Source organism: Perognathus longimembris, chromosome 13 (genome assembly GCF_023159225.1).
Source record: "Perognathus longimembris pacificus isolate PPM17 chromosome 13, ASM2315922v1, whole genome shotgun sequence".
In the NCBI taxonomy this organism is placed as follows: domain Eukaryota; kingdom Metazoa; phylum Chordata; class Mammalia; order Rodentia; family Heteromyidae; genus Perognathus; species Perognathus longimembris.
Genome location: NC_063173.1, coordinates 2,468,995 through 2,482,980, shown reverse-complemented (window position 1 = coordinate 2,482,980; position 13,986 = coordinate 2,468,995). Strand labels below are relative to the sequence as shown.

General features: G+C 56.3%; 1 protein-coding gene across 2 annotated transcripts in view; it reads left to right on the top strand.

Annotated features, from left to right (window-relative positions):
* Gab2 (GRB2 associated binding protein 2) overlaps positions 1-13,368 on the top strand; it is a 130,330-nt gene extending 116,962 nt beyond the window's left edge. The window contains exons 4-10 of one of the 2 annotated variants that reach the window (XM_048361212.1): positions 6,696-7,258; positions 8,271-8,365; positions 9,084-9,348; positions 10,128-10,218; positions 10,777-10,861; positions 12,027-12,152; positions 12,523-13,368. In XM_048361212.1, coding sequence (XP_048217169.1) covers positions 6,696-7,258; positions 8,271-8,365; positions 9,084-9,348; positions 10,128-10,218; positions 10,777-10,861; positions 12,027-12,152; positions 12,523-12,666 — 1,369 coding nt within the window. In that variant the 3' untranslated portion in view covers positions 12,667-13,368. Of the gene's footprint in view, positions 1-6,695; positions 7,259-8,270; positions 8,366-9,083; positions 9,349-10,127; positions 10,219-10,758; positions 10,862-12,026; positions 12,153-12,522 lie in introns of both variants that reach the window. The other variant, XM_048361211.1, reaches the window with a different exon arrangement.
* The last annotated feature ends 618 nt before the right edge of the window (positions 13,369-13,986 follow it).

The following is a 13,986-nucleotide window of genomic DNA, read 5'->3' as shown; positions in this document are numbered from 1 at the left end:
AAAACCACTACTGCCTCCATAACCTTCACATTTATTTTCTCATCTGTATTGCGACAAAGTGATCACTGGCTTCCAGAGAAACCTCTCCATATAAAAACATCATGCCATAAAAAATTGATTTGAGGGTAAAAGGCATTAAGAGCTAGAATTTCACAACTCCTGAGTAACAGAGCCAGAGATTTGGTCGCCAGACAAGCATAGCGACAGAACCTTAACACCACTGAGCAGATCCGTCTCTCACTTTGTGTGGCGCTGCCCTGTCCACAGTTCCATTTGTGGCTGTTTAAAGTTAATGACGTTCACGTCAGTTCTTGTGTCAGCTTGAGTTATATGCTCAGTAGTCTCCTGTGGCATATGGCTAGGAACGGACAGTTTTCTTTTTTTTTTTTTTTTAATTCTATCATCACTGAGCATTCTAGAGCAGTAACTCTAGCACAGTGGTCTTTGTTCTGTTTGTTTTGGCGGTTTGGGGGCTTGAACTTAGGACCTGGGTGCTGTCCCTGAGCTCTTTAGCTCAAGGCTAGCACTCTGCCACTGGAGCCACAGTGCCATTTCTGGCTTTTTCTGAGTCGTTTATTGGAGATAAGAATCTCACGGACTTTCCTGCCCAGGCTGGCTTTGAACCTCGATCCTCAGGTCTCAGCCTCCTGAGTAGCTGGGGTGACAGGCGTGAGCCGCCAGCGTCTCACTGGTTTTGGCTTTTCTAACACCACCCAATGGCCCACAGGTACAGAATCTCCATTGCTTGTTCTCTCCTTGCTAGAGGAAATGAACACAGTGCTGAATGAAGGCTGAGCTGGAGGGAGATCCCAGTCAGCCATAGCCAGGCTACATGGCATGCTCCTAAGTTAATTTAGAAATGTCCAGTTTGTCTAGTTCTAAAAATTAAGGCCAAGAGAAATGCTTGTGTTAATGTCTTCTGTAGGGATATTTTCACCATGTCACATGAGCCAGTAAGACACACCTACCATTCACAACTAACAGGTGGCAGGGTAGGACCAGAAGCCTTACCTTCTCAGTTCTACCTTAGTTATTCTTCTTGACACTTCAGAACTTTAGTTTGCTGAGTCCCTGTCAGACAACAGTCTGACACTTAGTCTAGAGGCTTCCTCCAATATCATCTTCCCAAAGCACCGTGACTCCTAATTTCCGCCTTACGTGTGAAACCGTAACCCCTCTGTGCCTCACTTTGACATTACGTAAAGAAGGAAAGAAAGATACATAAATAATGGCACCACAAAAAAGAGACATCCCAACCGATGTACCCGGAATTGTCTCTTGCTGACTTGGTGATGTCTCCACCGGCAGCCCACAGTCCTGCTTCCAGACGTCTACCCACAGGAGCGCCTCAGCAGGTCAGGGTAACAGGCCTCAGCTCAGCTCCGAAGGAAAGTAGGAAAAGTCACAGGCCTCCCTCTAGTGAGTCTTTCCCAAAAGGAGAATTGGGGTGCAGAATAAGAGGTTCCATGCATGGTTCAGCTAGCTCCTTTCTCCTGGCTTTTGAAGTAATGGTCCATCGGCCCCACCCCCATCAGTATCATCTGCCCTCCGCCTTCTAGAACACATGGCCCGAGGCACAGGCATAAACAGTGAGCACAGGCAGAGTGGGTGTGATGACAGACCCCCCCCCCAGGAGGTGTCAGGACGGGGAGGAAGGAGGGCATCCTAGTGAGAAGGGGCTGCGGACCTCTTGTGTCTTTGTACTAAGACTTGGTAGAAAGTTTTGTCGCATCAGGAAGCCCTGAAGAAAAAGACGAGTAATGCAAGCCTGGGGACCGAGTACAGAGCACGGGGCGCGTGCCGGGGGTGAGTGAGTAGTAGGTCTGTGAGCTGGAGAAGAGAGGTTAGAGTGGAGAGAGGCCGGGACCTAAGTGTCCTGAACAGAAACGGTGTCGGTCTTGTGATTCAAAGGGTTTGGGCCAAGCTCAGGGAAAGGAATGTCGCTGTATTTTCTTTATTCATTTGTTTATAGTCACACACTTGTTTGTTCATTATTGACTTTGCGATAAACCAATCTGCCTGCTGAGGAGAAAAAATAAAAATTACTAAGACATGTTTTGTTCCTCAAGGAAGTCACGGCTTGTGGAAGAGACAAGTGATAATGGTACAAAACAGCTGCTACCTGTCCAAGAACAGTTGGCAAGTGATTAGTTATGTACAGAGGTTGAGCACATAAGAAATAGCTACAAGAGATGTGCCGAGGGGCTGGGAATATGGCCTAGTGGCAAGAGTACTCACCTCCTATACATGAAGCCCTGGGTTCGATTCCCCAGCCCCGCATACATAGAAAACGGCCAGAAGGGGCGCTGTGGCTCAAGTGGCAGAGTGCTAGCCTTGAGCAAAAAGAAGCCAGGGACAGTGCTCAGGCCATGAGTTCAAGGCCCAGGACTGGCAAAAAAGAGAGAGAGAGAGAGAGAGAGAGAAGTGCCGAGAGTCCTGAGTTTGAGGATTCAAAACCTTTCCAGATTGAAGTAAGAAGCTCCCAGGGCCAATCTGTAATCTCAGCACTAGCAAAGCTGAAGCAGGAGGATCTTGAGTTAGAGTTTGAGGCCAGCCTGGGGTAAACAGTGAGACCCTGTCTCAAACCAAAACCTTCTGAACACAGCAAACGTAACAGCACAACAGAGGCGAGGCTGGTCTCAGTGGGGCCTGCTGGAAGCACTCTAGTCTGATATGTGTATCCCAGGAAGAAAGTGACAGTATTGAAGATATTTGAGTGGGGGGTTGGGAAAGTATCAACAGGATATAGTGGAGCAGAGAGGTCCTGGGAAGATGGGATGGAGACGAATGAGTAACCCGATCATCAACCCAGAAGAAAACTCAGAGGGAACTGGATTAGGACAGATTCAGTGGGACTTGATCACTGAGTGAGAAATAAGAATGGGGGGGCTGGGGATATAGCCTAGCGGCAAGAGTGCCTGCCTCGGATACACGAGGCCCTAGGTTCGATTCCCCAGCACCACATATACAGAAAATGGCCAGAAGCGGCGCTGTGGCTCAAGTGGCAGAGTGCTAGCCTTGAGCGGGAAGAAGCCAGGGACAGTGCTCAGGCCCTGAGTCCAAGGCCCAGGACTGGCCAAAAAAAAAAAAAAAGAATGGGGGCAACGCCTCCACTTCTGGCTTCCCAAGCAAGGCAGGACAATCAAGAGCAGAAACAGACTTCAGAGCTGGGTGCTAGTGTCTCATCTGTGTAATCCTAGCTACTCTGTAACTGAGATTTGATGGTTACCGTTTAAAGCCAGCTCAGGCAGGGAAGTCCATGAGACTCTGACCGCTAATTAACCACCAAAAACCCAGAAGTGAAGCTTTGGCTCAAGTGGTAGAGCCTTAGCCTTGAATGAAAAAGAAAGTCCCACTACTGGCAAGGGGGAGAGGGGGGGAGAGAGGGAGGGAGGAAAGAAAGAAGAGAGAATGAGAGAGGGGGAGGGAGGAAAGGAAAAGAAAAGAAGGAAGGAAAAATGAAGCAGGGAGAGAGGGAAGAAGGGACTTCAGGAGATCGATGAGTCTGTTCTGGACCATATTCAAGGTTACTATAGGACTCCTGTGATCCTCTTCCCACCCCCATTCCCACCTAAAACCCTTCAGAGGCTTGCGGCCTAGCCCTCCCCCCTCCAGTCTCTTAACTTCTGAAAGAGCTGACGATCAATCCTAGTGTCTCACACATGTAGGCAAGTGTTCTGTCAGCGTGCTACATCCCAGGCGCATTTAACTTTCTTAATTGAAACGTTACCATTGTGTGATTTTATTGTGTTAGGTTTTGAAGTACAACTACATTGCTGAGGGGTTAAATCTAGCTCCTTAATGATCACAGTACCTGGTATCCTTTTTGTAGTTAGTCTGCAACATACTGCATTTTTCAAGAATTCGCTGTATTTTCATTAGCTATCGCCACCTCATGACACAGCTGATCTCTGGGAAAATTTCTCCCTCCTGAGGGTAATCGTATGTCCAGCTTCTCCCCCTGCCCTTGCCCGTCCCAGCTTCTAGTAACGGCCATCGCGCTCTGCTCCTGTGAGATCATCGTGTCTGGATTCCACATGAGTGAGATCACACAGCCTTTGTCTTCCCCTCGGCCTTACCTTCCAACGCACTTCCTCCAGCCTGGGCAGCTCGCGAGTCCTTGAACTTGCCTGTATGTGCTCCACATCCCTGTGCGTCCAAGCAGAATGCTTTTTCCTTGGCTTGCTCTTCTTCCCGGAGATTGCATCCTAAAGAAGCCTTCCCTGCCCTTCAGCCCCGCCACCAGGGAGGGCTAGTGCCCATCTGTCAGCAGCCTCACGCCGCTGCAGCGGTGCGCAGGCCCAACGGCCGGCTCAGCCCGTGCAACTGTAACACAGCCACATGTACTGTAACACATCCACGCGTACTGTAACACATCCACGAGTACTGTAACACATCCACGCGTACTGTAACACAGCCACGCGTACTGTAACACAGCCACGCATACTGTAACACATCCACGAGTACTGTAACACATCCACGAGTACTGTAACACATCCACGCGTACTGTAACACATCCACGAGTACTGTAACACATCCACGAGTACTGTAACACATCCACGCGTACTGTAACACATCCACGAGTACTGTAACACATCCACGCGTACTGTAACACAGCCACGCGTACTGTAACACAGCCACGCGTACTGTAACACAGCCACGCGTACTGTAACACAGCCACGCGTACTGTAACACAGCCACGCGGGTGGCGGCATCTCTGGGTCCGTTGTGCCAAGATAGGAAGGGGAGCATCAGCAGATGTTTATTAAATAAATAGATCCAGAGAGGAACATTCAGAAGAGAGCTGGAAATTCCAAAAAGCAAAATGAAAAAGCACCACAGACAAATTGAACAATGTGAATAGTTTATGCCTCCCATGGCCTCCCTTGTCCTCTTCCCTAAGTACTTTACATAAGGACTCAATGTTCAGTAATCTAAGCCAAGCTGTTGGCTTGGTTATGTATGAGGAAGATGGACTAGAAAGGGAGAAGGAGTATTGGAGGCTGGTGAAGGTTTGGAGGCTAAAAGGAACTTGGAGTCCGAAGGGATGGATCCCAGCCTGCACACCTAGTTGTCTTCCTCTTTCTAAATTTCGAGGTCCTGTTTTCTACCACCACCTGGTGGCCACATGTGTAAATAACAAGCTCTCGCAGGAGCTCAGGGAGTTCCCGTAAGGCAGTTCTAAGTAACCTTGGAGGATTCTGTCACTACTGCGTCATCCTTATCCTACCCCCAGGGAGCCTAAAGGTGTGTATGGGTAGGAAACGTATCTTACTCTGGTGAGAGGGTCCAAGAAATTATTACAGCATTCTTTAAAAAGAAAACAAAACCCTGGCCTCCAAAAAGCTGAGGATCACTGCTATTAAGAGGTTAATTCAGAGGGGAAAAAACTGGGAGAAAACGAGGGGAGAGGTGACACTGTTCAAATAGAAACGTATTCCTTGCCTGATCTATGTAACTGCAACCCCCACTATCCATCATCTTTACAATAACAATTAACTTTTAGAAAGGGAGATTAATTCTTAAATACCACCCCCATTGCCAGGTGAAATCCTTTGAATGATTATATGACAGACAGAGAAACCCACCTGGATCCCGCTGCTCAGAAACTCACCCTCCAGTTTCCCAGAGTATTTGTGCAGGACACAGAATCCAAGATCCAGTGTGAAAAACCACAGTTCCGAGTCTCAGAGCCAGAGATCTTCACAAATGATGGAGACCCAGCAGGTCACACCCTAGAGGAACAGGTCAATGTGATGCTGTCCTGTAGCACCAGTTCGTTTCACTGCTCCTGTCTTCACTGCCCACCTCCATTTTTTATTTTTATTTATTTTTTTTTTTGTCGGTTGTGGGGCTTGAACTCTGGGCCTCGGCACTGTCCCTGAGCTCTTCAGCTCAAGGCTAGCGCTCTACCACTTGAGCCACAGCGCCACTTCAGGTTTTCGGGTGGCAAATTGGAGATAAGAGTCTCACCATCTTTCCTGCCCATTCTGGCTTTGAACCACGATCCTCAGATCTCAGCCTCCTGAGTAGCTGGGATTACAGGTGCGAGCCACCAGTGCCTGGCTTCCATTATTTTTAAATAATCAAAGCTTTTCTGTCTTGAATGTAGTTACATTAGTTTTAGAGTTCTGAAAAGACCTAAATGCTTGGTAGCAACCATCATACATGGTAGAAAATAAATCTAAAGTTCTTTATAGCTTACAGACAGTAACACCCATGAACTGGTTTCTATTACAGAGGGAGAACGTGAGACTCAGAGAGAGAATGACTTGCTTGGTGTTTTTTGTCACCAACTGACGTGTTCTTTTGGCTATTTGAGTAGCCATTCTATTAAAATGTGTGTGGTGTGGTAGTTTAAAAAATGAGCAGGTAGTGTAACTGGCTTGTTGATGGGTGGGGGGATGGGACAAGGATGGGTGTGGGCACGGAGACTAAGCCACTAACGCCAGTGATTTGGAGGCAGGGATAATGGCGGGCACTGCCAGCACAGACACTAGCGTCTAGCTTCCAGCCAGCTTCACAGCACCTTGTTAACCCCCGTGCTGCCGCCGCCGATGTAGGTGCCGCGCTCCAGCTCACGGTGCACCCGGGGTCTTCAGCCCGGCTCTCCCGTGCCTGTCTAGCTGTGCTGCCTTGGACGGCCCCCGGCGGCCCTGGCCTCCGCTCACTGCAGCCCTCCCCTCTCTCTTCAGGAGCGCCAGCTTCTCTCAAGGCACCCGGCAGAAGAGCGACACGGCCGTGCAGAAACTCGCCCAGGGTAACGGACACTGTGTCAATGGAGTCGGCGGCCACGTCCATGGCTTCTACAGCCTCCCCAAGCCCAGCCGGCACAACACAGAATTCAGAGACAGTGCTTACGACCTCCCTCGGAGCCTGGCCGCCCATGGCCACACCGGCTCGGAGACAGACAACGAGGACGTGTACACCTTTAAGACACCCAACAACACCCTGTGCCGGGAGTTTGGGGACCTCCTCGTGGACAACATGGATGTTCCAACCACCCCACTCTCGGCCTACCAGACCCCCAGGACATTCACGCTGGACAGGAACCACAACGCCATGGCAGTGGCCACTCCTGGGGACTCGGCCATCGCTCCCCCACCCCGGCCCCCAAAACCAAGCCAGGCGGAAACTCCTCCTCGATGGGGCAGTCCTCAGCAGAGACCTCCAGTGAGCGAAAACAGCCGGTCTGTCGCCGCCACCATCCCCAGACGCAACACCCTCCCTGCCATGGACAACAGCAGACTCCACCGAGGTCAGTACGGGCCTCCAGGGCCACGGAGAGGGGACAGGTGCTGGCCCAGGTGGCCCCAGTGCATGCTGGCCCTTGTTCATCTATAACCAGGGAAACAGGGAACCGGGACCACCTAGGCCACTGGTTCAAGTTTAGCCATCTTCTATACAATCCCTTACCAGTTGGTCCTCCAGGTGTTATTATGAAAGCCACAGTAGCAAGACTGTAGCTGACCATCTTGGAGAATGTGATAGTCTTAAGGGTCACAGAATATTTTTATTTGCAATACATATTATGGGTTTAGAAATCCAAATCCTAGTGTTTTAGTCATTAAAACTCACAAGCAGAGATTTAAAAAGTAAATTTAGAAGACCATCCCAAAGCTTGAGCCAAATCCATGTGGACTGACAGACTAATGAAACAAAATGAGATGTTTAGAATGGTGTACAGCCACACTAAAATCCCCGGTTGAAACCCTGAACTGCTGTCACTTGTTTCCGGGGCCTGTTCCAGCCCCGCACATGCCTTCCATTTGATTAAAAGCAGAACGCTGCTTATTCCTCTCACTTGCACGGCTCCTCATCCACCCTTGGGGTACGCCGGGGAGCCCACCAAGCCTGCAGTGAGTCAGGGGTACAGAGTGGACAGCCAGGAGGCTGAGGCTCGGGCCTAGAGTCTACCATTCCGTCCACAGTTGAGCAGTCACCCTGTGTTTCGGAACTGGGATAAGACATAGAAAACACGCCTCTGCCCTTCAGTGCATAAATCCGACTGGGAAAAGAAAACCGTGTAGGAATAAGAACAGGCATCATTGCTAGAGTGTTCACCGAGCTGAGAAGTAGCGGTCCCGGGAGGGGCGCACTGTGAGGCCAGAGCCAAGGAGTAGGCCTGGGAAGTCTGGGAGGCAAGGAAGGCCAGGTCCCTCGGGTGGGGGAGGAGCACCTCCTGGAGCACCGGAGCCGTGCTGGAGGGGAACAGGAGAGTCGGCACATGGATGGACACAAGATATCCCTCCTCCTTTCCTCCGCCACAGCTTCTTCCTGTGAGACCTACGAGTACCCCTCTCGTGGCGGGGACCGTGCGGGCCGGTCTGCAGAGTCCATGAGTGAAGGAGTCAGTCCTTTCCTGGTGAGTGGAGTCGGCCGTTCCTCAGCTAGATAGGGAAGAATCTGGAGCCCGGGGACCTGGGCCCAGCAGAGCGAGGAGGTGGCACCTCCGGGCCCCGAAGCTTAGCTTGAGTTTGACAAGTGAAGCGTAGGGCCCCTGGCCAGGACGCCGGCCGGGTCAGCTGCACTCCAAGGCTGCCGCCCTGTGGGTAAGCTGAGGCAGCGTGGAACACGGCGGGCGGGGTGGCGCCCGGGGGAGGAGAGTGGCTGTGCGGAGTGAAAGACTGAGCAGGTGGGCGTCGTTTCGAGTCCACTGGAAGATGAGGAAGTTAGGTACCGAGGCAGGTGCAGCTCCTCGGGTGACCAGGCTGGGAGGGGAGAGAGCACCACACGGGCCGCGGTCACCGAATGGCCCGGGGTGAACCCCACCCACTGCAAGCCAGCTCCACGCCACCACCACACATGCTCCTTGCCCTACGGTGGGGAGGGTCCCGCTGCTCGCCTGCCGGAGGCGAATCCGGAGCAAGCAAGGACGAATGGAGGGGTAGACCCACTTGAGGTTTCTCATGAGGCAGAGGCGGGTACCAAGAGGTGATGAGACCCACAGACCTGTTTCCCCACCCCTCCCGCAGTGCCCCCTAGAGAGTCAGCATGTACACGTAGCTAGCCCACTGGGACAGCTCGCTTTGGACGGATTCTCAGCCTCGTTCCTTCTTTCCCTCCCTGTTCCCGCTCTCTAGCCAGGGAAAGCTATCGTGGGCCGCTCGGACAGCGCCAGTTCCGAAGACAACTATGTGCCCATGAACCCGGGCTCCTCCACCCTGCTGGCCATGGAGCGGGCTGGGGACAACCCCCAGAGCGTCTACATCCCCATGAGCCCCGGGCCCCATCACGCCGACCCGCTGGCCTACCTGCCCAGCGCCCTTCCCCTGCACAGAGGCCCCAGCCGAGGAGGCGAGATCCAGCCGCCCCCTGTCAACCGCAACCTCAAGCCTGACCGGAAAGGTGAGTCCCTCCCCGGAACAGCATGCAGGCAGAGACTGGACCTGGGGTGCGCAAGCTTGTGCAGACCACGTGAACTCTGAGCCTCCGTGTTCCCGTCTACGAGATGAGGATTGTTTAGGACAGCAGGCGATAGCATGGTTACAGGTGTGGCCCTGTGTGCAGCCCAGGAAGGGAGGCTCCGGGCTCCTCGTCCGCCAGTGCTCGCTGCCAGCCTGGGCTCGGCCGCAGGGATTCAAAAGGAGGGGTAGGACTAACGGCAGGGACCCAGCCGACAGGAAGCTCCCATCTGCGCCCGAAGCCTTCGGGGTCTTGTGCTATTTGCCTTCCTCCACTGCTGTTTGCTCTGTCCAAGAGCAGCAGGGCGTAGTCATGGTGACCATCTCCATTCCAAATAGTCTCTTGTTTTTATATAAAGTCAGAAACCTGGAGAGAAAAATCTGTTCTCAGACTGTCCCATTTTGTATTCTGAACGTCTGTTTGACATCCGAAGACATGACTTCATGCACATGGGAAATGATCGCGTTGCCCCTGAGTTCAGGCCCTGCAGACTCAACCAAGGCAGATCGGAAATATATCTGAACTACCATGTATAGATTTTTCTTATTCCATAAATAAGGCAGCTGTTCACATTGTATTAGGTCTCCTATATGGTCCTTACTGCGCCTTGGCTTCCTTAAGTAAACTTGAGTGACTGTGAAGGCATTTCTAGAATATATACATGCGTGTTATGTGGATTAGATGCCTCTGTGGCGTTATCACTAGCTCTGCTCCTGTTCCAGCAAAGCCAACACCCCTTGACCTGAGAAACAACGCTGTCATCGATGAGCTCCCATTCAAGTCTCCTGTCACCAAGTCTTGGTCCAGAGTCAAGTAAGTGCGGAAGCAGGACCCTGGAGTCGGGCATTCGAGTGGGAAGGTCTTTGGCCTGGGAGACGGCTACATTTCCATGCTGTTATCAGCAGTGATAGGTTTTCTGACGAAAGTACCAGGTAGCTCAAAAGGATTTTAAGCTCCTGGTTTCAGTCCATGGTCACCTGGCTCGTTTACTTCTAAGCCTGTGGCAGGGCAGAAACGTGATGGCGGAAAGAGGCGAGCCTGCACAGGCTTCCTCTTCCTTCCGCTCCCTGGATACCACAGCAGGCTGGGTCTTTGCCGCTCCGTTGCCGTCCCCCTGTCCCCCGTGCCTGTCATCTTCAGGGAGCACCCAGAAGCCTGCTTTACAGTCTCCTAGGCACCTCTCATTCCGACCAAGGTGACCAATCAACATGAACCATCACGTCGGCTCCTCCCAGCTCTTGTTAGGATCGGTTTCCTTATCTGTAAGGGGGGAGGGGGTGCCCACCATGGCCCAGATCTGAGAATCCGAGGGCCAGGGCACCCAGGGTTCATGCTGCCTTCTTCCCGCCACAGCCACACCTTTAACTCGAGCTCTTCCCAGTACTGCCGCCCCATCTCCACGCAGAGCATTACCAGCACGGACTCGGGGGACAGCGAGGAGAACTACGTCCCCATGGTGAGCCCCTTCGCCCAGGCGTCGCCTGTCCTCCAGGCACCCAGGAGGCCGCTGTCTCACAAGGGATCGCAGTCTGGGCAAAAGGCGAAACCCTCATTTCAGTGGGTGGTCTGCGTGGGGCGGCACGGGTGCTCCTGCAGCCGCTCGCCCCTACGCAGGAGGCGTGCACAGAGCCGAGGCCTCACGTGAGGCCTGCCTTCACAGCGGCCTCGCGCCACGTGGGAGCAAGGCCACGCTCAAGCCCCGCCGCTTCCCAAAGGCCGGAACACGGGGTGTCACCGCTCCCGCTCCGGGCAGACTTGGAGAGAGCGCTCTGTGGGGAGCTGTCTCGCAGCACACCGCACCCCTAGACACGGTTGAGGCGTCTGCAGCACTGCTGGCGTGCTCCGACATGCTGCCGTCCGTGGGGGGCATTTCAGAGGACGGGGGGGCAGCTCGCGGAGGCCCGCCTGACCGTCCATGGGGGGCATTTCAGAGGACGGGGGGGGGGGGGGAAGCTCGCGGAGGCCCGCCTGACCGTCCATGGGGGGCATTTCAGAGGACGGGGGGGCAGCTCGCGGAGGCCCGCCTGACCGTCCATGGGGGGCATTTCAGAGGACGGGGGGGGCAGCTCGCGGAGGCCCGCCTGACCCCGGTGCCCGAGCCATGCCCCCTTCGCGGGGGCCGCAGGCAGCCCCGCGCGTGGGGTGAACCCGGGCCTGGGCGTCACGCCCGTTCCCGCACAGCACAGCGCTGCTCTGAGCCGCTGGTGTGGGCCAGGCTAGGCAGGGACGCGAGCGTGCGGCTCAGGACCGGGGAGCACACGGCGTCTCCGTGGTGACCCAGCGCAGGGCAGGGCAGGGCAGGGCGGGGCAGGCAGGGCGGGGCAGCGCAGGGCGGGGCAGGGCAGCGCAGGGCAGGGCAGGGCAGCACAGGGCAGCGCAGGGCAGCGCGGGGCAGGGCAGCGCGGGGCGGCGCAGGGCAGGGCAGGGCGGCGCAGGGCGGGGCAGCGCGGGGCAGGGCGGGGCAGGGCAGGGCAGCGAGGGGCAGGGCAGCGCAGGGCAGGGCAGGGCAGGGCAGGGCAGCGAAGGGCAGGGCAGCATGGCCGCCCTCCCCCCCAGAGCTGACTCGCCGCCACCGCTGCTGGTCTGTTCCCTGAACCGCGTTGTTCCTCCTTGTGCTGTAGCAAAACCCAGTGTCTGCGTCCCCGGTCCCCAGCGGCACCAGCAGCCCAGCCCCGAAGAAGAGCACGGGCAGCGTGGACTACCTGGCCCTGGACTTCCAGCCGGGCTCCCCGAGCCCTCACCGCAAGGTGCCTGGGGCGCAGTGGGGGGCTGTGTGACCGGCTGCTCCTCCGTGGGGGCCGGTAGGGTGGGGATCCTCCCGGCCGCGTTTGCCCTGGGCCCCACGTGTCAGAAGCGCGCACATGCGTGTGCAGTAGCCCAGTGACAACACCCGGAACAGGGCGCCCCGGCCCCCCACCCGTCTCCTGCGCATTCCTCAGCTAAAGGGGGCGCCTGCAGCCTGGCTCCACCCCAGCGGAGCTCCCCTCTGGGGCCTGGGGGGGGGGAGCCCCCGGAGCTCGTCCCCACACAGGAGAGCAGAGCGCGGCCAGACACCAGGCCTGCGGGCCCAGACCTCGCCCGCCCTCACCCCCTCCCCCGCCCACCTTCTCCCCTCAGCCGTCCACGTCCTCGGTCACTTCCGACGAGAAGGTGGACTACGTGCAGGTGGATAAGGAGAAGACCCAGGCCCTGCAGAACACCATGCAGGAGTGGACGGACGTGCGGCAGTCCTCAGAGCCTTCCAAGGGCGCCAAGCTGTGATGGGGGGCCACCCCACTTCCGCCCCCCTCCCCCCCCACCGCCTCGGCCTTCACGCACTTGACATCAGGGACCCTGACCCTTGGAGGGGTGGGCCGGATGGAGGCGCCCCCTCTGCCACTTGGGGCGGCGTGCCCCCCGTGACTTGTACCCATCCTGCCAGTGCCTCCCCCACCTTCGCTAGGAGCTGCTGCCAAAAAGGGGCTGCCTTGCGCCCGAGAGAGGGAGCCCGTCTACCGCTTGGCCCCTGGGAGGGAGGGGCGAGGACTCTGAGCCGGACTCCACACGCCTCACCTCGGGCCACAGCCCCCCACCCCCTCCTTCCCCCTGGGCCGCCTCTCCAGTCCCACAGGACAGTCCAGGGAGCCGAGGCCCCAGGCAGTGGACGCGGACTTTGTCCTCTTTGGTGAGGGGCGGGGCGGGGCGGGCCACCGAAAGAGGAAGTGGTTACGAGTGAAGGTCCCACGTGGTCTTGAGGGACCAAAGGATGCGATTGCAGATGCACTGGGGCAGCGGACACCTGCAGGGCCCCCTGCTACCAGGCCAAGGCTGGGGCCGGGCCACGGGGGCGGGCGGGTGAAGGACAGGACTGAGGGGCGCTAAGGGCTAAGGTGCAGGCTTGGCGTGACGAGGACTCTGTGGTCCGCGCCCCAGAACTGGTGCTACAAGCCCACTCTGGGAGGGTAGCCAGCCGGGGTGAGGGGTCGGGAATGTGAGATCAGGGGGCAGGGTTGGAGGTGATGCAGGGTCTGGGGGTGTGGGAAGGATCGCAGGGTGTAGGAAGGATGTGTGGGGCGTGGGAAGGATGTGTGGGGCGTAGGGAGGATCGCGGGGCGTGGGGAGGATCGCGGGGCGTGGGGAGGATCGCGGGGCGTGGGAAGGATGTGTGGGGCGTGGGAAGGATGTGTGGGGTGTGGGAAAGATGTGTGGGGTGTGGGAAGGATGTGTGGGGTGTGGGAAGGATGTGTGGGGTGTGGGAAGGATGTGTGGGGCGTGGGAAGGATGTGTGGGGCGTAGGGAGGATCGCGGGGCGTGGGGAGGATCGCGGGGCGTGGGGAGGATCGCGGGGCGTGGGAAGGATGTGTGGGGCGTGGGAAGGATGTGTGGGGTGTGGGAAGGATCGCGGGGCGCGGGAAGGATCGCGGGGCACGGGAAGGATGTGTGGGGCGCGGGAAGGATCGCGGGGCACGGGAAGGATGTGTGGGGCGCGGGAAGGATCGCGGGGCGTAGGAAGGATGTGTGGGGCGCGGGAAGGATCGCGGGGCACGGGAAGGATGTGTGGGGCGCGGGAAGGATCGTGGGGCGTAGGAAGGATGTGTGGGG